Source organism: Triturus cristatus, chromosome 2_2 (assembly GCF_964204655.1).
Source record: "Triturus cristatus chromosome 2_2, aTriCri1.1, whole genome shotgun sequence".
Classification (NCBI taxonomy): domain Eukaryota; kingdom Metazoa; phylum Chordata; class Amphibia; order Caudata; family Salamandridae; genus Triturus; species Triturus cristatus.
The window spans coordinates 854,956,461-854,981,310 of record NC_140582.1 but is presented as its reverse complement, the minus strand read 5'-3'; the positions used below and the strand labels follow the sequence as shown (position 1 = coordinate 854,981,310).

The 24,850-nt window shown below is 47.2% G+C and overlaps 1 protein-coding gene across 1 annotated transcript in view; it reads right to left on the bottom strand.

Moving 5' to 3' along the window:
* PDS5A (PDS5 cohesin associated factor A) overlaps positions 1 to 24,850 on the bottom strand; it is a 1,513,477-nt gene that overhangs the window by 1,006,034 nt on the left and 482,593 nt on the right. The window contains exon 18 of the mRNA XM_085642237.1: positions 13,830 to 13,935. Coding sequence (XP_085498363.1) covers positions 13,830 to 13,935 — 106 coding nt within the window. The remainder of the gene's footprint in view (positions 1 to 13,829; positions 13,936 to 24,850) is intronic.

Here is a 24,850-nt window from a genome sequence, read left to right as displayed (position 1 = left end):
GGGCCAGTGCTACAGAGATAGAAGAGTTGACTGTTAGCTACCTGGCCTAAATATGACTTAACTAAAGTGCCCAAAAGTGTCAGTGAGGGCTTTGTTGAAGGGTAGGTGGGTAGGTCGGTGCCTGGACAAGTTGAAGGACCTTTGTCAGTACATTCATTTTCACCTCCACAGGGAAATGGAAGACACGGACTTCAACAGCCCATACAGTTACAGTAAGGAAAGATGGACTTTCTTCTGTTGCTGGAACAGGGGATTGGAAACCAATCTGATAAAATGCCCCACCCACTGGTAGGTAAGTCCATATACCAGTTATACCAGTTATCGGAATGCTAGGGTGAGGTGAACAGTTCCCCATACCCACCACTTTCCTCTCTTTACGGCTGGCTCTGGTCAGATTTTGAGCCAAAAAGATGGTGTAGGATGTGTACACAGTTACGTGGAACAGTGAGAGTCCGATAAATTCGGTATAACCTGTAGCATATCAAGATCTGGATATGGTGTTGTTGAGGTGAAGCAGACTGCGTCAGATACCACAATGCGCTGCAGTTCCTCTTCTGGCACCGGTGCCAGCATTGATGGTGTAGGAGTCTGCGCTGAGTCCAAAGGCAGTATGGAGTCCGAAGCCAGTATGGAACCCCAAAGCCAGCTCAAGGGACACAGACTGCGCAGAGGTTGAACCTGTCGGCGGTTACCAGACTAAAAGCCCCCGTAATTCACCAGGGGCCTAAAGGCACACCTAAAGGCTTCCGGAAGCATCCCAAAGATGCGCAGCATGGCCTCTCTAAAGGCTTCAACCAGCTGTGATGTTGCCGATGGTCCCAATGCACCTTGCGTTCCTGGGTCCAAGGATGGAATCAGATACTAGGTAGAACAGGAGCAAGAACTGAAGGCACAATGACACCCTCGTACCTTCTCAGTAGAACGAAAGTACCAAGAAGGAGCAAAGTCCTGCTTGGACTTTTTGTGCTTCTTCTTGGACTTAACAAAAGACTTCAACCATGGAGATGATCTTCTGCAGGAACAGGTCTACAGTTTTAACTTTCCCTTTGAGCGGCACCGGTGTGGAGCCTTTTGGAGATTCATGACAAAGATTTGTGGTCTCGGACGACTTTTAGATTCACATTGGCGCAGCCTTAGCAGGCCTTGGAGTCAAGCGACAAACCCAGACATTAGAGGCACACCTCATGGGGTTTTGTCACATTTCTGTCTCAATGTCCACACAAGGTTTAAACCCTATCATTTTACGGGTGACATGCTCCTTTCACACTGGAAAATATATAGGGAAAATTTCTTCAGAGTGAAGGAAGAAGCAGAGTTCCAGATCTGTGTCCGAAGTCGCGGAAAGAAAGGAACTAATGCCAGTGCACATGCCCTAAACTATGTTCTCCAATATTGGTTCAGCGGTATCTGAATAGTGGACTTCTAAGTCCGAGATACTGGAAATTTGGGAGCTCTTCACTGTTGGCCAGTATTCTGTAGTGAGATTCGAGACCACACACTTCTTTCAAGAGGAATGCTGGTTCATAATATGAATACTGTACTGTGTGAAGCACCTTTAGATCGCATCTCCAGGGTGTGTGTACCGTTAAGGAAAACTGTGTTTTTTAATACCCTCCAGAAGCACTATCCTGCAGTGGCAGGCACACTATGAAGTTTTGTCAATGATAAACCCTTAGAAGACCGTAGAACTTAAAGAAATGGAGGAGCACTACATACAACAGAAGTCAATGTTTTGGGAAGTAGAGATGCTATGCGTACATGGAACGGGGCTTACCAGGACTCTGGCTGGCTTTCTGCAACTTTAACTGTGGTGAGAAAGCGAAAAGATAAATTCATACTAAAGACTAAGATATATATGCAGAGTTCAATTCCTACCATACAAATGTACACTCTGCTTAGACAAATGCCTCGCTTAAAAACAGCAATTGTTTCTTTAATCAGGTGTTGATTGAGTGGGACCTCAGGGAACAGACGAACCGGCCACTGTCGGTGGAGGAAATTAAAAAGGCAATCATAATTGGCTCAGGCTCATAGAAGAACACAACTCTGCTTCCCTAGGATGTTTCGATTTGATTGACGAACCATCGAGGAATAAGAACCTTATTATGGGCCTAGTTTACTTTGGTTTTGGACTGCTTTGAACCTGGTAGCAAGAGCACGTCGTTTTGGATAACCTGGGTATTGTATGAAAACTTTTGCTGGATTACTTATATTTATCGATACTTTATGATATGTGAAATATTGCTCTACGAGACCAGGACAACTTGACCAGACAACTAGCTTTGAAGAAGTCGCTTGTGTGACTAAACATGGGTCGGCTGTTATTCGAATTCAATACAAGCTGCATTGCAACACATGGCTCCAGACTTTTAATTTGTGGGGTGGAGACAAGACACCATATGTTGACTGTAGGTCGAGTGCTGTGGTACATAAAAGTTTCCCATGTAAGCACAGAGGGTTTTATCTATGTACTATGTGCATGCCATACATGGTAGTAGGATGCACTAGTACCATACAGCACCACACTCAAAATAACTTCTCGTGAATTCTTTACCAAGAACGGCACATGCCAATTAGAAATACGATCAGTAAAACCATCACTACCCTCTTTAGTTTTGTAACTCACTTTTGTGCACAAACCACCAGCCAAAGGGGATAGAGAAGCACTGATTGAGGCAGAGACGCACTGATTGAAGATAAGAGGTTACTTACGTTTACTTATATACTGCTGAAATTCATCAAAACAGATTCTCATTGCAGGCTTTTAGACCCCTTTACTAAATTTAGATTATAAATAATTGCTGCACCAGTCATGGATGCCCCCCCCCCCCCCCCCCCCCAACTGAAGCCCCTGCTAGTTCTTCCAGATACAACAGGGTTCATCCCGGGTAAAGCCAAGTCTAATACTTTCAGACAGGTGTTTGCATCAACTCTGCATCAGGTGGATCTGTTGAATGGCCGCTCCTTAATAGAATCCTTGAGGTGAATAGGATGGAAAAGGCTTTCCTTGAATTGGTATGGTTACTCTATACAGCACTAGCTGCTACAGTGAATATAACATCTTATTAGTTTCAGTTGGCACATGACACGAGCGGCGTGCCAATGTCTCCTCTATTTTTCTCCTGGCAATTGAGTCACTGGATTGTTTTATTTCAAGAAAGACAAACACCCAATTAATCTACTTCAATGGCAGGCCAATATTGATATTTATGAGGATGTAATTCTTCTACTTATCAGAGACCCTAGTGAACCTCCCACCAATTTATGCAATATTATGATATATGGTGAACTGTCGGTGTTAAAGAATAATCAGACTAAATCTGAGCTTATGCCTTTAACTGACAGCACTCAGAAGTCTAGGTCAGACATGAGCTTTGATGGAGTATGGATCACATTAAATATCCAGACATTAATGTCAGCCTTAATGTAGACCTCCTCACTCATAGTATTTATTGGGTGGCATAGTGATTGCTTGAAGGATCAGTAGAAGTGTGGATTAAATTGCACCTAATAATCAAAGGGAGAATCTTTCTGTCGAATTTGTGGCATTGTCTAAATTCTAATACTTTTTTTGCCAATATCACGGTAGTGCTGCAGAATTCCCTACTTGCAATTGGCTGAAAGGCATCTGACCAAGGCTCATATGGAAGAGAAGAGATCATACGAGTGCACCAGAGGAGTGGCCTTTCAGAATCTTATTTTCAATTGTAGTTTCTTGAAGCAAAACTCATCGTACATTGGTTTGCTGAGTTGAGTGTTCGACTCCTGACCAGATAACAAGAGTGTTTGCTATTCCTGCAGATCTAATACTGGCAGCTTATTAGTATTTTATGTTATGATATTTGTAGACCCATGGCTGTCCCTGCAAAGGGACGTCCTAGCAATAGCAGCAGAGAGAGGAAGAATGGTCAGCGAAAGATCCAGGTCTTATAACAATATGATGTAGGGAAAACAATAGCTGGGGCATAGTAAGATTGACAAACTGGATGTTAAGGAAAATAGCTGAGGATTGAGAAAACAAAAACATCCCTAGGTCTACCAGGTATGTTTGAGCCTGGCTATCGCAAGGTAACAGTGTTACCCCAAATCAATTTAATATAAGAGAGGGGCGCAGTGAGGTGTGGAATGTGGTAGAGATGTTTTTCTTCATGATCAAAAATTATTTTATAAAGATATTCCTGCCTTTACTGGAGTAGCCTGCCACGTTTGGGGCCTTGGAGATAGCCATAAGTATGAGGGCAGAGAGGAAGCTGATATCAACTCTAGAAGCAGCACTGAGCATTCTGCAGGATATAAGCACAAACTTAAAGTAATGAACTCGGAATCGTCTAGTGAACATGCAAAGTATGGTATATATACACTTGATCTGGAGTTACCCAGAAGGTGATTATTCTGGGAGGTGATAGGCATGGTTGTTAAAGGGATGCTTGGAATATTAATCTCTAGGACTTCTGTTGTAATGGTCACAAAGGACCATTACAACAGAATTCTAGGAGGCCTGCTCTTTATGCTTACATTTCTGATGGCAAAGAGCAACATTGCTCTCTGCTGGGGCAGTAAAGGTGGGCTAGGCTTCAATGACTGGCTGCTTAAGCTCACCAATTATGAACGCAAGGATGAACATCTGAAGGAGATCCCTCAGACAGGTCTTAGAAACAACTGGGGCTCTTGAGACCGATCTTCTAGTCAGAGATACTTGGTGTCAGAAAGTGCCCTCTTTCTGCATGGTTGCCACCACTTTTTGCTGAATCGCTGATGTGCTTTGACTGAGTGTGCCCTGGGCTCCTGCTAATCAGGTACCCAGGGCCTATGTTCTTTCCCTAAAACTGCATTTAAGCAAAAACAGACACACAGACAGACACACACACAGACACACACACACACTTATTGTGCCACCCTTAGAGGCCCTGTACCCTGACACACACGCACTGCCCTTGCAGGCTGAGTGTCTGGGTACAGAACAAAACAGAGTCGACATGGCACACATCCATGTGTGCCATGCCCACAAACCACACTGCCCTGGCAAACATCAGCCACCCCTCTAGTTGGGTGCCCTAAGCCAGTGGTGTGGGTACAGGTGCATGAGCCCTGTGTCCCTACAGTACCCAGGTCCATTCCTGGGCACTGTAAGAGCAGAACTGCCATTTAAGAGTATATGGTGTTGGGAGATCGTCAACACGAACTCCGCAGCAACATGATGGCGCCACTGAAGACTGAAAAGTTTGGTATCAAACTTCTCAGCACATTAAACCCACACTGATGCCAGTGCAGGATTTGATGTACAATGCACGACAGAGGGCATCTTAGAGATGCCCCCTGAACCTAACCTACAATCCACGTCTTGTCTGAGGGGCTGCCTAGGCTGGGCCTGCAACAATGCACATCCTGGGCGAGGTGCTAGGTCTTCTCCCCCATAATGGGCAGGGGAAGCTTCAAAGGCATGCCGCCTTTGTGAGCTTCTCCAGGCCACTTGCTGTACTCAGCAACTGGCCCCTATCGGTTCTAAACCACCACTCTGGCGAGAAGACTGGCCGGAAAACCCAAGGAAGTACATGGGGTTTGCCAGTCTCTGCCAACCCCACCCCTCAGGTGGGGGAGCAGGGAGGCAAGGTGAAGCTCATCTCCGGGCTCTCGCCATCTTGAAGATAGGGAGCCCTGCCCAATCAGGACTAGGCCACTGCCCCTCTCCCACAGGAGAGTGGCAGGATAGGGGGTGTACCCACCCCAGGGCAGGGACCCAGTGGTCCCTGCCCTTTACCTACCTGTAACGCCCCTAAATTTAGTATTTAGGGGCACCCTGAACCTTTCTTCCTTAGATCCAGATTCCGAAAAACCAAAGAAGATCAAGAGACAATCGGACCTGCTGTGCAGCTGCTCACAAGAGGAAGACACCAACTTCTTTGGCCCCAGCCCTACCGGCCTGTCGACCCTCGAACCTGCTCCTGCTAAACTCCGGCATCTCCAGTGGCCAGCAACCTCACACACCCCGGAGGACCTGGCTACCTTGTGACTCTAAGCAACTGGGACTCCCACGAGCAGTGGTACTGCTCAAAGCAAGTAACTGACCCCTGGCATCAGCCAGGAACTGCGAACCCTGCACACTGCACCCGCCAAGCCTGGCCTGTGCTGGAGTGAACAAAGACCCTGAGGACGTCCCCCCGGCGACTGTGACCCCGAATCCAGCACCCAAGCACCCACCTCGACACTCCTGACGACGCCTGCAGCCTCAGAACCAGGGACCCCTCCAACCGTGACAAGCCGAGGGTAAGATTTCCCGACACCAAAAGGCACCCCTGCACCCGCCACCCTGCAGCCCCCTGTGCCCAACTCCTGGGTGCCTACCTATCCTCCAACTACTCAACTTACCTCTCGAAGTGGTGGTCTCACCTATAGAATCTTCATCCCCGAGCTTGCAGCCTTTGTTCGTTTTTGAGCTTCTCCACTGCAATCCATTGAGCGCCCGATGGCTAAAAAGCACCCAGCCGCCTGAGTTCCCCTGGTACTGCAATCTCTACTCTACCATTTGCCCTGAGCAAGTGACCAGGAGCCCAGCTCCCACAGCCGCGTGGCCTCCTAGCCAGCAGCCACCAACCAAGGGCCCCCTGCCTCCCATAGGATAACATTGGGCCTAACTCACTCTGCACCCAGCTGCCCCTGTGCTGCTGAGGGTGTAACAACTGTACTTACCTGACCCTGGGAGACCCCCAAGTCTATGCCCAGAACCTTAACTCTGCGAGTCGAGTACTTACCCAAAAGCCGATAACTCTCTTTTCTTCCATAGGGTAACATAGAATTTCCAAGTGAAACCAGTCAAAGTGTGGAGTTTCTAAACTTTAAAATATTCACCTAAAATCAACCGAGTAACAAAAACGAAATTATTGACCTGCTATCAGGAGAGATCCCAGTGCTGGATCATGGTGCCCAGCACTGACCCTGAAAAGTAATTACAACCATACTTACCGCTAACCCAATTTTCTGCCATAGGAAACCATGTTTTTTGTGAAATTTCTTCCAAGTGTCGATTTTTGCAAACTACAAATACTCTTTAAAAATCGCACCAACTGTGAAAACGTAATTACTTACCTGTTTTAGATAGGTGTCCCAGTGCTGAACCTAGGAGTCCAGCAATGGATTACTAAAGTAACGAGAACCTGCTTTACCTGCAACTCGAATTTCCTTCCACAGGATAATATTGCCCGTTTTTTGCTGAAAAAGTTTCTAAGTGTAGATTTTGCAAACTTACAAATATTAGTTAAAAATCGCCTGTATAACCAAAACACATTCTTTCAACTGTTTACAGGTGGTGCCCCAGAGCTGGATCTAGGATCCAACACTGAGTTAGAAAAAGTAACAATAACCCCACTTTACCTGCTAAGTGAAATACCTCCCATAGGGTAACATTGGAGATTCTATGAGAAAATGTTTCCAAGTGTCAACTTTTAAAATACCAAAATATTGCTTAAAAATCACTAATGTAACCAAAACGTTTTTACTCAACTGTTTACAGGAAATGTCCCGGGACTGAAACCAGGATCCAGTCCTGTGGTTAGAAAAGTAATCCTCAAAGTAACTAATTGCATTTAATTAGAAATTCCCATTGAGCTCAATGTATTATTGTGTTTGAAATTGTGTTGCCTACTGCAACAACTGTGTCTATTGTAGTCAAAAGCCTACTGAATATTGAAAGAATTTATATAAAGCCTCTCATTCAGAGAAAGTATATTTTTAAATCTATTGTTGGTTCTAAAATAAAACAACCACATATTTTTATACAAAACCATTGGCCTAGAGTTCAGCTCTTGAGTGTGTGAGACAATTTGCTGACTGACTGTGTGCAACAAATGCTTTACACTGTCCTCGTATACTGCCTTACTGCTTGACCAAGCTACCACTTTAGAGAGTAAGGTTATATCTAACTTTAGCCTCTGCCAAACCTCTGGGGACTGTGGGCTCTGTACACACTGAACCTATTTGGGAACAGTATGTACAGAGCCACTTTCCTACACCATGCCTACAACCCACTGCACTGGCATCGATCAGCCACCCCTCTAGCTGGGTGCACTATACCAGTGGTGAGGGTAATGGTGCATGAGCCCTGTACCTCTACAACATCTAAGTCCATTCTTACACATTGTAAGTGCAGTGCTGCCGTTAAGAGTATATGGTGCTGGGAGTTTGTCATTACAAACTCAACAGCACCATAATGGCTACACTGAAAATGGAGAAGTTTGGTATCAAATTTCTCAGCACACTAAACCCACACTGATGCCAGTGTGGGATTACATGAAAAATGCAAACAGAGGGCATCTTAGAGATGCCCCCTGAATACTAACCTACCACCAGTGTCCAGGCTGAGTGGCTGCTTCCAGCTGCCACCACCATACTGCTTCTGGACCCTGGGACGAGAGCCTGCTGTTGTCTGGGGCCTGAAACAATGCACATCCTGTGACGAGGTGCCAAGGATGGCCAGGCTTCATGAAAGGGAAGCTTCAAAGGCTTGCCGCCTTTGTGAGCTTCCTCAGGCCACTTGCTGCTCTCAGCAACTGGTCCCCAGTGGTTCGGACCTCCATTTTGGGCCCACCTCTGCCAACTCCACCCCTCAGTTGGGGGAGGCAAGGTGAAGCACAACTTTTAGTCCACGCCATCTTGAAGATGGGGGGGACTCAGCCAGCCAAGAAAAGGCCCATGCCCCCTGTAGGAAACTGGCTATATACACTACACCAAAATGAGGTATAGAGTGTATAGAGTCCAGGTGACCCAAGAGGTAGGCAGAGGTTAAAGTTAGATAGAATCTTACTCTCTATTTGTTGTAGAGTGGTCTAGCAGTAAGGCAGTATCAGAGGGCAGTGGTAACCATTTGATGTACACACTCAGTCAGCAAATTAATTCACACTCAAGAACTGAACTCTAGGCCAATTGTTTTTGTATAAAGATATATACTGTATTTTTAGAACCAAGCAAGCCTGGCACAGGTAAGCATTAAATACTTTACAGTAATACGTTGCTGATTGTAGAACAGTTTGAAAAAGCAGTAGGTTGCAATACTTAGCAAATACAGTACACTGAAATGAATAGGATTTTTCAGTAAATTACAGGTAAGTTACTTTTCTAACTCAGTGCTGGATACCTAGATTCAGCACTGGAACATTTCCTGCAAACAGTTGAGTAAATAAGTTTTGGTTATTCGTGTGATTTTTAAAGAATATTTTTAGATTTCAAAACTCCACACTTAGAAACTTTTTTGAAGAAAATTGTCAATGTTATCCCAAGGAGGAAAAACAGGTTATCGGTTCACAGGTAAGCTATCGACTGTGGGAGTTAACGTTCTGGGGTTAGACTCAGGCGTCCCCCAGGGTCAGTGATGCACTCTTGTTGCACCCTCAGCGGCACTAGGGCGGCCGGGTGCAGAGTGTTGAGGCCCAATGTTATCCAATGGGGAGTAGGGGGCCTCCGGTGGTAGCTGCTGGCAAGCAGGCCACTGGGTTGTGGGAGCAAAGCTCCTAGGGTTAAGGTCAAGGCAAATGGGGAAACAAAGTAGCACAAAAGGTGCACCCTCAGCGGCAAGGGCACCCTTTTATTGTTTCTATGGATAACCTCCGGTTTGCAAAAGCACTGCAGGCAGGGAGACTAAGGACTTCTGGGTGTGACCACCACTTGGAGAGGTAAGTTGGAAAGTTAAGGGTTGGTTAGGCACCGTCAGTTTGGGCACACAAGGGCGTAGGGTGCAGGGGTGCCTTTTAGGGTCGCATCTTCTTACCAGCTCCGGGTCTCGGTTAAAGGGGCCTTCTGGATTTAGAATGCAGGCTTCGGCTGGAGGCTTAAGGCAGGTGAGGGGTCGCCGAATCTCTGGTCAGGATCGCCGGGATGACCTCCTCATGGTGTTTTTCCACTCGAGCTCGGGGCGGGTTCGGCAGGTGCAGAGTGTGCTGGATTCGCGGTTTCTGGCTGCTGCCAGAGGTTGCAGTTGGAAAAACAACAGTTGATGGACAGAATGCAGAACAAGGTCATACATTCACCCCAGTACAGAGATCTGGGCCTAAATCCATCGGTTTTTGCTCACCATGCAGTTTCAGTTTGAACCCAGCCATATGCAAATCAGTCTTGACCCAGAGGTTGCAGTTGAACAAATCCGGTGTTCAAGGGAGAAGCAGTCTTTGGAAGTGAAGGCAGGCAGGTCCTCCGGGGTTTTTGAGGTTGCTGGCTGCAGGACACACCAGGATTTCGCAGGAGCAGGTTCGAGGGGAAACAGGCCGGTAGAGCTGGGGCCATGTCAGTGGGCGTCTTCCTCTAGTAAGCTGGCTGCACGGTTGTTCAGTCTTTCTTTTCTTCTTGTTCTCAGGCTGGATCTGAGGAAGCAAGGTTAGGGGCGTTACAGGTAGGTTAAGGGCAGGGACCAGTGGGTCCCTACCCTGGGGTGGGTACATCCCCTATCATGCCACCCTAGAGTGGGGGGGGGGGGGGCAGGAGCCTGTCCCTGGTTGGCTAGGTCCCCCATCCTCAAGATGGCGGGGACTCAGAGTTGTGAGTCACCTCGCCTCCCCCACCTGAGGTGTGGAGTTAAGGGTGGGCACACCTTTCCCTCACTTGTTTTTTCTGCCGGTTCTCTAAGATGCCCTCTGTTGTGCATTTAACATTAAATCCCACACTGGCATCAGTGTGGGTTTAATGTGCTGAGAAGTTTGATACCAAACTTCCCAGTCTTCAGTGTAGCCATTATGGTGTTGTGGAGTTCGTAATGACAAACTCCCAGCACAATATACTCTTAATGGCAGCACTGCACTTACAATGCCCAAGAATGGAATTGGGCACTGAAGGGGTGCAGGGGCAATGCACCTGTATCCTCACCTCTGGTATAGGGCACCCTACTAGAGGGGTGACTGATCTGGCCAGGGCAGTGGTTTGTGGGCATGCACACAGATGTGTGTCATGTCGACACTCCACTTTATTCTGCACCAACACACGCAGCCTGTATAGGCAGTGTGTGTGTCAGGGTACAGGACCTCTAAGGGTGGCTACAGCCATTAGAGGCCTTCTCTGGTCACAGTGCCCTGGGTACCTGTGGTACCGTTTACCAGGGGCTGACATGTGGCCAGAGATGCCAATTGGGTTTAGGCTTCAATGCAATTTTAGGGAAGGAACATAGGCCCTGGGTACTTGATTAGCATGACCCCAGGGCACACTCAAAGAACATCAGCAATTCAGCAAAAAGTGGGGTCATACCATGCAAGAATGAGGGCACTTTCTCACACCGCCTTCCCACAGGAGGGTGGCACAATAGGGGGTATACCCACCCCAGGGAAAGGACTCATTGGTCCCTACCTTTCACCAACCAGTAATGCCCCTAAATCTAGTATTTTTATAGGCACCCCTGAACCTTGCTTCCTCAGACAAGAAGAAACTACAAGAAGAAGAAGGACCGAACAGCCGTGCAGCAGCTAACAAGGGGAAGACGCCCACTGACTTGGCCCCAGCCCTACCGGCCTGTCTCCACCTCGAACCTGCTCTTGCGAAACCCAGGTGTGTCCTACAGTCAGCAACCTCAAAAACCTCGGAGGGCCTGCCTGCCTTCAACCACAAAGACTTTGCCTCCTGTGAACACCGGATTTGTTCATCTACAACCTCTGGCTCCGGCCAGACACCGCAACTCCACCCCACTCTGCACCCGCCGTCCATGGCCCGACCTCAAGTGGGCAAACACTATCAGGTGGTCACCTCGGCGATCCTGACCCAAGATCTGGCGACCCCTGACCTGCATCAAGCCTCCAGCCGACGCCTGCAGCCTAAATCCGGAAATTCCCCCAACCGCGACAAGGAGCTGGTAAGAAGATCCGACCCCAAAGTGCACCCATGCACTCGACGCCCCACGGCCTTGGGTGCCCAAACCGACGGTGCCTAACCAACCCCTAACTTCTCTACTTACCTCTCGAAGTGATGGTCGCACTCAGAAGAGCTTCGCACCCAAGCCTGCAGCGCCTTTGCAAACGGAGGCTCCCCATAGAAAACAGGGCACCTGGCGTCTAACCTGCACCCGGCCGTTCTAGTGCCCCTGAGGGTGCACCTTTGGTGCTACTTTGTTTCCCCATTTGCCACGAGCTAAAGTCCAGGAGCTTTGCTCCCACAACCAAGTGGCCTGCTTGCCACCAGCCAGAGGCCCCCTGTCGCCCACTGGATAACATTGGGTCTCAGAACTCTGCATCCGGCGGCTGAGGGTGTAACTAGAGTGCATCCTTGAGCCTGGGGGACCCCTGAGTGCACCCCTAGAACCTCAACCCCCACTACCAAATACTTACCTCAAAACCGATAACACGATTTTCTTCCACAGGATAACATTAGCTGTTTTTCTGTGAAAAGTTTCTAAGTGTGGAGTTTGAAAACCTAAAGAAATTCTTTGAAATTGTACTGTTTAACAAAAACGATTTTACTTACCTGTTTACAGGAAATGTCCCAGAGTAGTATCCAGGTATACTACTCAGAGTAAGAAAAGTAATCCAAAAGTAACTTACCTGTAATCTTACTTAAAGTTCCATTCAAAGTATATGTACCGTATTCTGAAAAGTATTGCATTATCAGTAACACTACTGTAATCAAATCAAAGTACATTTGCAATTGTAATCCAAGCTGTGTTACAATCTGTATATTTACTGCAAAGTACTTATCACTCACCTGTGCCAGGCATGCTTGGTTCTAGGAAATAAAATACCTAAAAGAATATTTTTGATACAAAAACAGTTGGTTTGAAGTTCAGTCTTTGAGTGTGTAAATTAATTTGCTGACTGTGTACAACAAAGGCTTAACACAGTCCTTTGATACTGCCTTACTGCTCGACCACACTACCACAAATAGAGAGGGAGGTGCTATCTAACTTTACCTCTGCCTACCTTTGGGGTTCCACTGAATTCTGTGCACACTATACCTCACTTTGGTATAGTATATACAGAATCAGCTTCCTACACTTGGCCACAGTTTCAGTATCAGAGAGATGTTACAGATGAAAATGAGGAGCATTTGCAGTCATAGCAAAGGCATGGGTGGAAAGTGGGTTGGAAGTTTAAGGTTGTGTTTTAACATTGAAAAAAGTATGTAATCATTCCAATCAAATGCAACGTAAACCTAAAAAAAAAATCTCATACTTGAAACATTACTGCCTTCTGAGCTCCAAGTGTATATACTCTAAAATTGAGTCTTTCAAAAAGCAACATAGGAATACACACTTTCGGGATGTTCTTTTTTTCTTGTGACTGAAGACTTCTTTTGGCACTGGAGCTTTTTTAGTTGAAATCTACCACAGAATGTTCTGTGCGCATCATTAATTTTACCATTTTAAGTACCTACTTTGACATACTATGGGGAAGTAATAATTCCCTTAATTAAAATCAAAGCCTGAAGCCTTGTACTATTTTCTTTTGCCAAAGTGCCACAAATTTAAATCCATTTTCTCAGCTTGAGTCCCACATCCATGTTCAACCATGAATTCAGTGTTTCCTATATAGCTCATGTCACCATGTACTTCCTTTTACTACAGCAAAATCAACAAATAGAGCTTTTTGATAGTATAGTGCACGACACTCAAAAATGAATCTAAAAAAGCACTCAAAGAGCATTGGGGAATTTTAAATAATGCTAGAGACAAATAATTATTCCAAATTCTCCCTCCACACATCGTTCCTCAAGGATATGTTTCCTTCTCAAACAAACATTTGAGAGCAATTCGGAACCCAGCCATTGGCTGTACGAATGGCATACAACTTCAACAAGGAACAATCATAAGGCAAATTCAATTATGGTCTTCAAAAAAAGTTACATTGACAATGCAGAATTGTGTACATTACCTTCAGTAGTTCAAGACCAGAACGAATAGCAGTGTCCGGACTTACACCTTCTTCTTCATCATCAGCTGTTCCTTCTATAGATCTATTCATCAGCTTTACAAGAGCACTATAAAACAGACAGAGGAAAAAAATCACATTCAAACGGAATACTTTACCAGGATGGAAAAAGCACAGAAATGCTAAACATCTCCCTCTGAAAACTTTCATGGCATTCAAGGTTTTATGATGAATAAACTCAGTCTTTTGTGTATACACTGAATAAAACAACAACTAACCTAAGTAATGGGCGCAGTTTTTGACTGGCAGGCCACTTCAGAAAAAACTGATTTTTTAAACCAACTTCTAAATTCTGACTTTTAGAAGTTTGCAGCGACAACACAGCAACGTTGCAAATACCAACTTTCATTATTATGGCTGGAAATTCTATACATCATTATGAACAATCTACTACCATACAAGATAAAATGTCCGACAAAACACATCTTTCCACATCTTCCTACAAGTCTGTGCAACTGACTGAAGTCCTGAAGGCTGCAAACAAACCGCTCTTGCCAAGCAGGTTTCATCAAGGAGTTCTTGATGTTCACTTTCAACATAACCATTTTACATTGACAGAGCCCTAAAACATGGACTGGATGGGAATCCACCACCATCCAATTGCCACCTTAGTTTGGCTTATTCTGTAGGGATTGCTACCAAAGAATCCAGCTTCCACTGGTCAAGTGCTATAATGTCCAATCAAGGAATCCAAAACGGTATCTTCATCAACCAGCTTAAATTTACATTGCACCCCTCACTAGAGTCCTCCAAAACCTTCTCTTTTACTTGTCTGTGATAACACTAAATTAATCTAAATGATGCAAGTGACCAAATAAAGATTATGCGCTTATTTCACAAAACAAAGTGAAAATTTAACTCAAAGATTGGCAATGACGGGTTAAACCTCAAATCCGCAAACGAAAAGGTCATTGGTTACGTGGACATGAGAAGCCCTGGGCTTATGCCCATTAGTCGAAGGAACATAGGCTTTAAATTTGATTCACAACTTATCTTAGCACCAATGATCCATCAGTTACCTTCCACAACTTCAAAAGAAAATCTTGCCCTCCTTAAAACAAAAGCATCGCACAACCGCAGTAAACACCCTGTTAAGCACCTGCCCGGACTACGATAAAACCTTTACTTCTACGCATCCAACGAAGAACCTCAATGCATCTCAGACTCACAATTAACAATCGAAATCAAATGTGCTGCCAGTCTCGTACTGCCTGCGTCACCTCTTCCCCCACTGAGCACCTTTCATTTTACCTAGCTCTTTGATGTCCGGGAAAGACCCTGTTGAACAGCACTGTAGGTTACCTTGTGTTTTAAGTAACAAGTTACTTACCTGTGGAAACGCACTTTCTGGTATAGATTCCCCAACTTTTGAATATTTTCAAGGTATCAGACTGGATCCAGAAACTTTTTAGCAGTACCTCTGCGCGCCGATAGGTGGCGCCATGCAGCTTTGCTCTGACGTTATTCCACTCCGGAAAGGACATGCGGAGCCTACATGGTGCAACACTCCCGCACGCCGGCATCAGTTGCTTTCAAGGCTGTCCATGCACTCAAGACAGAAAGGCCCAACAGCAAATTGAGTTTGAGCAGTAAGCAAAGCCCTAGATTTTGAATATTTTTATTAGGTACAATCAACACAATGGGGAGGATGGGTGAGTTGGTGAGGAATCTGCCGTTGGAAAGAGACTCTACCAGAAGGAGTGTTACCAACGTTAACTTGTTTTTCTGAAAGAGACATCTAACTGCATATTCCTTACCTTTTGAACAGATACCAAAGCAGTACCTATTTGGAGGTGGGTCTGTGAATGTACTCAAATCAAAATGTCCATTAGGACAGAGCAGGCAAAATGCCCCTCTCAGGGACCTGTATTTCCAGACAGCAGTGCTTCTTGAGCGTAAGGGATTAAGGCCCACTTAGGTACCTGGCAAATGTACAGGACAAGAACTCTGCATTTCAATACAAGGGTAGAAGCTTGGCCCTTGTAGAATGAGCCTGCAGCCTTTCCGGAGGCTACTTCTTGACCAGTGTGTAGCAGATCTCAATGCAGAGCATAATTCAGTAGGAGTTGGTTCTTTTCTGCACGGCCTGCCTTTTTTCATTTTAGTGAACCCCACAAAGATTGTACCAGAGAACACCAGGTGGACCATCAGCACTATGTAAAAGCTCAGTGCTCTTTTGGGGCCCAAACGACTGAGTCTGCCCTCCTGAGGGTGAGGTGAGGTGGAGCAAAGAACACCAGAACACCAGCAAGGTGATATTTTGACTGATGTGGAAAGGAGTTACAGCTTTCAGCAAGAAAGATGCACGCGTCAGCAAAACCAGTTTGTCTAGGAAGAATGCAGGATATAGCAGGTTGACCCAGAGCCTGAAGCTCATATCCTTGCAACATTGATGTTATGGCAAAGAAAAACACTGTCTTGAGGATGAGGCAGCGCAAGGGACAGCTATGCAGCAACTCAAATATGTGAGTGCCAAGTTGAGGTCCCTCGGCAGCATGGCTAAAGAAGATGGAGTAACCAACTGTCACTGACCTTTCAAAAAATGATTGCAACAGGTGAGTTAAAAAAAAAAAAAAAAAGGAGGGCTGGTCCCTCAACCGTAACAATGACTGAAAGGTACCCTTTAACTGTGTGTAAAGCAAAGCCCTTCTGGACAAAGGGACAAAACAAAAAGCCAAACATCATAACATCACCTGGAGGGGGTCAACCTGCAGCGTGTCAACCTGCAACGTGCTGCACCTAACCACAAATTTGTACGAGCAACAGGCGTATCCAGTCTTTTCAAGGGACACCTTGCTAACAAAATAACACCAGCCACCTCTGGAAGGTGTTTAGCTGTTGTTGATCAATCTGCAAGCATGAAGGAGGGGATTGCAAAGGGCCGGTTGCAAACCCTGTCCCATTGCTGGACAGTAGATCGTCTAGGAGGGGCAGCCTCATCAGAGGACAGATGCTCATACCCAGGAGAACGGGATATTATACTCTGTGCCCAATCTGGTACCACTAGGATGTCCTGGTCTTTCCCAATCATCAGAAACAGGGCAGGAGAGGTATCGGCGCAGAAGGCAGACAGGAGCCCTGAGTGCCACCCTGGGTGGAAAATATCTTCTTGCAGAGGACACCTTGCAAACTCCAACACACAGAACTAATGACATTGCGCCTTCTCTGCAGCGGTGAATCGATTGAGCCCAGAGTCTCGCCATTTGCGGAAAGACTTTGCACCACCTGCGAGTGCAATTGTCACTCATGATGCGATGCGTTAGTCCGTTCTGGAGGTTTATCACCAAGAAAATTGGGTGATGGTCCAGCCATTTGCAAAGGTGTAGCGCTTCCAGGCACACAGCCCATAATCTGACCCCACCTAGCTTGTAGCAATATTTACATGGCCGTCGCTTTGTCCGTGAGAATATGCACCAGTCTACATTTGATGGACACAAGGAAAGCTTTTAACATCAAGCATGTGGACCTCAGTGCGATATTGAGCAAGGACACTACGGGAGACTAGAAGCATCTGACCTCCACCTCACCCAGGTGGCTGCTTCAACACAGAAGTGATGCATCGGATCCCCATTGTCAGCTCTGGTAGAGGTAGGGAGAGAAGTCTACCTATGAACCAATCTCAGTGTAGCGACCACCACCGCAGATCTTTCGCAGTTTCTACCAAAACTGCACATGGTCAGTTTGGGCGCTTGATGTTGGGGAGGTTGTGAGAATAAGCCCAGGAAGCGCATGTGGCCCTAGTGTTTTCCTTCTGCCTTTTCCCGAAAAAGGTGAGTGCAGTCACAGGGCATGTTCATAAGGGATGACTGACCATCATCTGAAAAACCAGTCAACTGCAGCCAAGCATGGCAGCGAATGGAGACACTGGTGCCAATGGCTCACCCATTGTAATCAGTGGTGTCTGTGCCACAACGAATCATGAACTTAGCCGTGCCACAACAGTCATGTATAGCTTGGGTCAGGGCAGGTTAAAGTTCTTCTGGGACACCTGAGAGGACTTAAACCTCCTAATCCCAAAGTGCATGGCAATAGCGAACCAGCAGGCAACTGGTACTGACTAACTAGTGGAAGAAAATACCCTCTTCCAAAAGGTCTCAACTCTTGGGGACTTCCTGTCGGGGACAGTAGTAAGAAGCTAGTAGATCCCTGAAGAGCAAGTTACTTACCTTTGCTAGCGATAGATCTGGAGACATTCTAGTTGAAGATACTGTACCTTTAGAATTTCCCCCGGGCGTCAGTGTGGACCTGGAGATTTTTCATTAGCTGTACCCCTGCAGTTTGCTAGGTGGCGTTCAGCTCTGCGTCAATCAACATTGCGCGTGCCAGAAATGACGCTGCCGGACCAACATAGACACTGCCTGTGCATGTCGACGTCAATTATTAACATGACTTTCCACGCCAGAAGCGCAGACCCATGAAAGATACTGACTACTGGTCAAAACTAGAGCCTTTTAGGGGAATCCCTATCCCTAGAAATCAGTTCATGGAGCGGGAAAGATGGATGGGGCAGTAAGGAATCTACAACTAGAATATGTCTCTGCCAGATACATTGTTACCGGAGGTAAGTAACTTGCTTATCTGATAGAGACTTCTAGTTGTAAATTCCTTACATTTAGAATAGATATCCCAGCAATACCAACCCCGGAGGAGGGTCTGCAAACCAAGATCACACGAGTAAGTCCTGGAGGACCATACGGGCAAAGTATCTGTTCCTCCGGACTTAATTGTCCAGGCAGTAGTGTCTGGTAAATGTGTGCAGGGATGCCCATGTTGTAGCCTGACAATTATCCATGACTGGGACTCCGTATGCTAATGCAATGGTTGCCAATGTTGCTCTAGTATAGTGAGAACATAAGCCCAAAGTAGGTTCCTTCTTTGCCAATGCATAGCACAATTTAATGCGAAGGAGAGCCCATCGATAGATGGTCCTTTTCTGCACTGCCCGATGTTTCTTGGCACCCACATAAATAACGAAGAGTTGACCATCCGGAAGTCTTTGGTACGATGAAGATAGAAAGACCAAGCACGTTTTGGGTCCAGGCAGTGGAGTTTTGCCTCTTCCTTAGCGGGTTGTGGTGGGCAGGGTAATGGACTGTCCCACACATTAGGGAGGAACAAAACTTTTGTTTGAAGCACCACTTTATCTGGATGGACAGATAGATAGGGAGGCTTGGATGATAGAGCCTAGAGCTCACTAACTCTGCGATCAGAGGTGAAGGCAATTAGGAAAGCAGTCTTAAGGGTTAGAAGGCTGAGAGGGCAATTATGAAGAGGCTCAAAGGAAGCACACAAGAAAGTCAATACCAATTCGAAATCCCATTGGGGCATTATGAAAGGAGATGGAGAAAACAAGTAAGACTCTTAGGAAACTTGTTGACAATGGGAGATTTGAACAAAGAAGGCAGATCTGGAAGTCTCAGATAGACAGAGATAGCTGAAAGATAACCTTTAAGGGTACCCAAAGCATAACCCTGCAGGGCTAAAGAAAGTATTTACAATAGAACCTCCAAAAAGGGGCAGAAAGGAGACCCACAGCATTTGCTGTGCACCATGCCACAAATTTGCTCCATTTACAGGTGTATACCGTTTTAGTGGAGGGACACCAGGCTGCCACGATGACATCACAGACTTCGGGTGGAAGGTCGAAAGCTGCAACTCTGAGCTGTGATCTCGGAGGGAACTGCGCAGCAACTGCAGTGGTGGCTAACAAAACAAGTTTGGGTCAGATGCAGATCCGGCTCCCTTCCCCAACCAGATCTGACAGTGGTGACGGATGCTTCACTCCTGGGATGGGGCTGCCACATGGGAGAGGCAGCGATCAGAGGCGTCTGGTCTCCAGCGGATTCTGGCCTCCATACCAACCATTTGGTCCTCGGGCGATCAGACTAGCACTGAAGGCATTCGTTCCCTCTCTCAAAGGGAAAGCAGTGCAGGTGTTCAAGGACAACAACGCCATGTGGTACTGCAACAAACAGGGCAGGGTGGGGTCATGGATCCTTTGTCCAGAGGCGCTCTGCCTATGTCTGGAACATCGGGACATATCCCTGGTGGTTCACCACCTGGGGAGTTCTCTGAATGCCAGAGTGGACAAACTCAGCTGTCTGTCTAGTCGATCACAAATGGCTTCTCCATCCTTAGGTGGCGCATGGTCTCTTTTAGCAGTGGGGAGAGCCTTGGCTAGATCTGTTTGCCTCCAAAGAGAACGTGCAATGTCAGCAGTATTGTACGATGGAGTTTCTAATGCTTTTCATCGCCTCTTCTATGCCTTTCCGCCTATACCACTTCTGCACCGAGTGCTCAGAAAGATCAAGCACAATTGGGCTCAAGTCATTTTTGTGGCTCCAGATTGGGCAAAAAAAAAAAAGAGTCTGGTGATCTGAACTTCTGAGCATGGCCATTGATCCTCCAATCAGACTGCCCTTTCGGGGGTCTTCTATTGCAGCAGCAGGGGACGGTTCTTTGCCCAAACCTGTCCAGTCTCAAATTTATTGGGTGGAGATTGAGACGTAGTCTGAAAGATTCCCCTGATGCTGCACCCACTGGAACTTCAGGTCCCACTGCAGAACCTGCATATGCCTTCTGGCATGATTCACCAGCAGGATGCAGGTGGCCAGGAGACCCAGCAGCCTAAGAGTCATTCTCACCGAAATCCAGGATTGAGGCTGAAACATCAATATCATAGCCTGAATATCCCAGACTCGCAGCTCCATCGGATAGGCCAAAACAGCACTGTGTTCAGAACCATTCCGAAGAAAGGGAGCGTCTGAGAGGGAGTCAGGTGTGACTTTGGCAAGTTGAGAGTGAACCCCAGCGAGTGCAGGAGGTCTACCATAGTCTGTACATGGGAGACGACATCCTGGGGTGAGCCCGCCTTCAACAGCCAGTCGTAGAGATAGGAGAAGAATGGTACCCCTGATCTGCGCAATGAGCTGTGACCACCGCCATCACTTTTGTGAACACCCGAGGGGCACTGGTAAAGCCAAAGGGTAGCACGGTGAGCTTAAAGTGGTCGTGGTCCACCGTAACGTCTGTGAGCAGGCAGGATGGGGATTTGTAAATAATTGTCCTGCGAGTCCAATGCTTCCAGACAGTCTCCTTGCCCTACGGCAGAAATGACCTGGGCCAAAGTGAGCATTTTGAACTTCTCCTTCTGAACAAAAAAATTGAGGGTCTGGCGGTCTAGGATAGACCTACTTCTGGCACAGGGACCCAGTCTATGTGCCCCTTGGCAAAGAGAGCCGTAACTTCCTCGCGGAGAAGCATCAAATGATACTCCGACATATGGTCGTAGGTGGGTGGCATGGAAGGAGGTTTAGTCTTGAAGGGGAGGGATTAGCCCCTTTGGACTATCTGCAGCACCCACCTGTCTGACGTGATGGACTGTCAGCGGAGGAGGCGATGGCAAATCCTGCCTCTGATTGGCCGATGATGGGCCTGAAATGTTGGAATAGGAATGTTTGGAGGCAGTGGCAAATAGGGAATGGGTTGGACTGGCCCGACAGCTGGCTACCTGACCCACGAGCATGCTGGGTCCCACCTCCGCAGCCATGCAGAGGCTCAACCGCATGCATGACCAGGTGGCTGGGCTGGACAAGACATAGCTGGGCGCCACATCCGTAGCCACGAACGGCAGACTGAGGGCGACAGATTAGAGCAGTGAGGCCCAAGGATCTGGCCGTACACAGAGTCCGCCTTCTCACCGAAAAGGAAAGGGCCATCAAAGAGCATGTCCATCAGAGTAGATTGGATAGCCTCTGAAAAACCAGAAGTCCTCAACCAGGTGGAGTGTTGTAATGCTACCGACGAGACAACCTTTCTGCCCAGTGAGTCGGTGGTGTCCAGTCCACAACAAATGGTGAATTTCACTGCGTCTCTCCCGTCCTCAACTGCCTGGGAGAGAATGGCCTGGGCCTCCTCCAGGGAATGAGGGAGCACCTGTGCAACCGCATCCCAGACTGTAAGAAGCTAGCTCTGTATATACTATACCAAAGTATGGTATAGTTTACACAGAGCCTAGGGTTTCCCCAGAGGTATAGCGGAGGCTAAATTAGATCATCACTAACAACTCTCTTTGTGGTAGTGTGGTCGAGTAGTTAGGCTCATCAGGAGGGCATATTAAGCATTTCTTGTATTCAATCAATCAAGGACTGATTAGACACACAGAGTCTTGAGGGGTTAGGTAAGGATAAAAAAGGTATACTTATGCTTTATTTCTACAACCAAGCAGGACTTGGTACAAGGTGGTAAAATGCACTTGTAAAACTTTACAAGCCAATGAAATTGGGAATGTATTTGCAATCGTTACAGGTTTGTATATGCTTTAAAAACAGTTAAAATAACACAAATTACTTGTAATTACTTTTGCATTACTTTTGGATTACATCGACTACTCGGGGTGATTTGCCTAAATATCAGACTGTGGATCCTACAAAAGGTAAGTAATATTTTTTCACGTTTAAGGTACAGTTACTTTACCTTTCTCTCATTCAACACACAGGTCAACAGACATTGTTATTAAGAGAAAACTCGTAACATTGGTTCCTATGGGAAAAAGAGTGTTAACCGTTTACATGTAAGTAAACAACTTACAAGTATGAGTTTTGGGGGTTAAGACCAGGGTTCCCCAAGGTCCATATAGGCACTCAAATTGCACCACCAGTCGCACTGGGGCAGCCGGGGGCAGAGGCCCAGTGTTAGCCAATGGGGCTAATGGAGACTTTGGTCAGGACCTGGGGCTAATGGAGACTTCGGTCAGGACCTGCTTACGATCAGGCCACTCGGGTATAGGAGCAAAGCTCATGGGGTTAGGCTCAGCACTGCAGGAGCCAACAATCAGCACAGGACTTGCGCCACCAGTGGCACGGAAGCGGCCGGGTGCAGTGAGCCAAGGGGACGTCTAGAGCCTGGTAGATTTCAATGAAAATCTCCAGTTCGGAAAAGATGCTGCAGGCTCTGTCAGGGAGGTTTTCTGGAGGCGAGCACCGCCTGGAGAGGTAAGTTGGATTCTTGAGGGATGAATGGACACCGTCGCTTAGGCCACCCAAGGCCGTCGGGTGCAGGGGTGTCTTTTGGCGTCAGGTCTTCTCACCAGCTCCGGTCGAGGGGACCCTTCAGGTTGAGGCTGCAAGCATCGGCTTGAAGCAGATCATGGATCACAGAACCCAGGTCAAGATTGCTGGGAGACCTCCTTGGGGTGTTGGGCCACTCGAACTCTGGTCGTGGGTTTCGGGTGCAGAATGGTGCAAAATTGCAGAGCCACCTAGATCCAGATTCTGGTGGTGAGTCTTTGTTGAGCAAATCCGGTGCTCACGGGAGGCAGAGTCTTTAAGATGGGTGGAGGGCAAGTCCTCTGGCTTGGGGGGCTACTGGCTGCTGGACACGCCAGGGTTTCCGCTGTAGGCAGGTCGGAGTTGGGGCAGGCCAGAAGGGCTGGGACCAAAGAAGTTGGTGTCCTCTTCTTCCTCAGCACGGCTCTTCAGTCCTCCTTTCTTCCTTGAATCTCGGGATGCAAGGTTCAGGGTTGCCTCTAAATATTACATTTAGGGGTGTTAAAGGGGTGTGTAGGTTGGGACCAATGGTTCCCTTCCTTGGGGTGGGTCCACCCCCTATTATGCCACCCTTCAGTGGGAGGGGTGCATGAGCCTCTCCCTAACTGGCCAGGTCCCATCATCTTCACCTGAGGGGTGGGGTTGGGGAAGTTGGGCACACCTTTCCTACTAATTTGGTTTTACAGCCAATTCTCCCACCCAAAGTGGGGATCAGAACCGGTGGTGGGCAGCAAAAGGCAGGGACAGCTTACAAAGGCAGCAGGCCTTTGACCTTTCCTCTTCGTGGACACAGCCCATCCTGGGGGAGGAGGCATGACACCTCTGCTCAGGATGGGCTTTGTTTATGGACCCAGAGAGCGGAGGCCATCTACCCAGGGGTCCAGAAACATTTCTGGTGGTGGCAAATGGCAGGCAGCAATCAGGAACCACACCAGGGCTGGTCATTTTTCAGGGGGAATCTCTAAGATGCCCGCCGAGTGCATTTTACATTAAATCCTACACTGGCATGAGTGTGGGTTTAATATGCTGTTAAGTTTGCTACTAAACTTCCCAGGATTCAGTAAAGACATAATACAGCTGTGGAGATCGTAATGACCAACTCCCAGACCATATACTCGTTATGGTTTTACTGTACTTACAATGTCTAAAAATTGACTTAGACACTGTAGGGGTACAGGGCTCACGCCAATGAACCCTCGCCTGTGGGCTAGAACACCATGCTAGAAGAGCGACTTCACTAGCCCCCAAGCAGTGGGTTGCAGGCATAGCACACAGGAATGCTGCATCAAAACACACTGCCTGCAATGGCAGTATGTGGGTCTAAGAGTGGCACATTGGGTGCTGCAGCCATTAGTGTCCTTCCCTGGTCACAGTGCCCATGGTACCTTTTATAAGGGTCTTACCTGTGGCCAGAAATGTGTAAATTGTGGGTACAAAGGTACAGTTTTGGGAAAGAACACAGGCCCTGCAAACCTGATTGGCACTGACCCAGATCAAGTAAAGTTGCATGAGATGTCAGGCAAAGAGTGTGTGTGTGGAGGGGGTGGGGGAGGGGGGGTAACCATGCAACAATGGGCACTTTCCTACACAGATGGAATGGGAGTATCAGCCCAAGAAGCAAGCAGTTTTTACTGACGGCAGTGCCAAGATGGAGAAAGAAATCCTCCCCTTCCCAAGATGGTCTAGCTTCTTGGATTCCCTATCTGGGGAAGCAGAAGGGAATGTGTCTTTGGAAGATGAGGCTTGGACAAGCAAGATCTAAAGGGAAGGATGTTGTGTAAGGAACGCTGGGTCGCCAGGAGCAGGGTGGGTAATAGCAGATTGTCCTGTCCAAAGGAGACCCTGTACTGGGCCTGGACCGAGTGCCCAGAAGGACATTAGTGAGGGCTTCATTGAGAGGCAAAAGAGGTTCGGAGG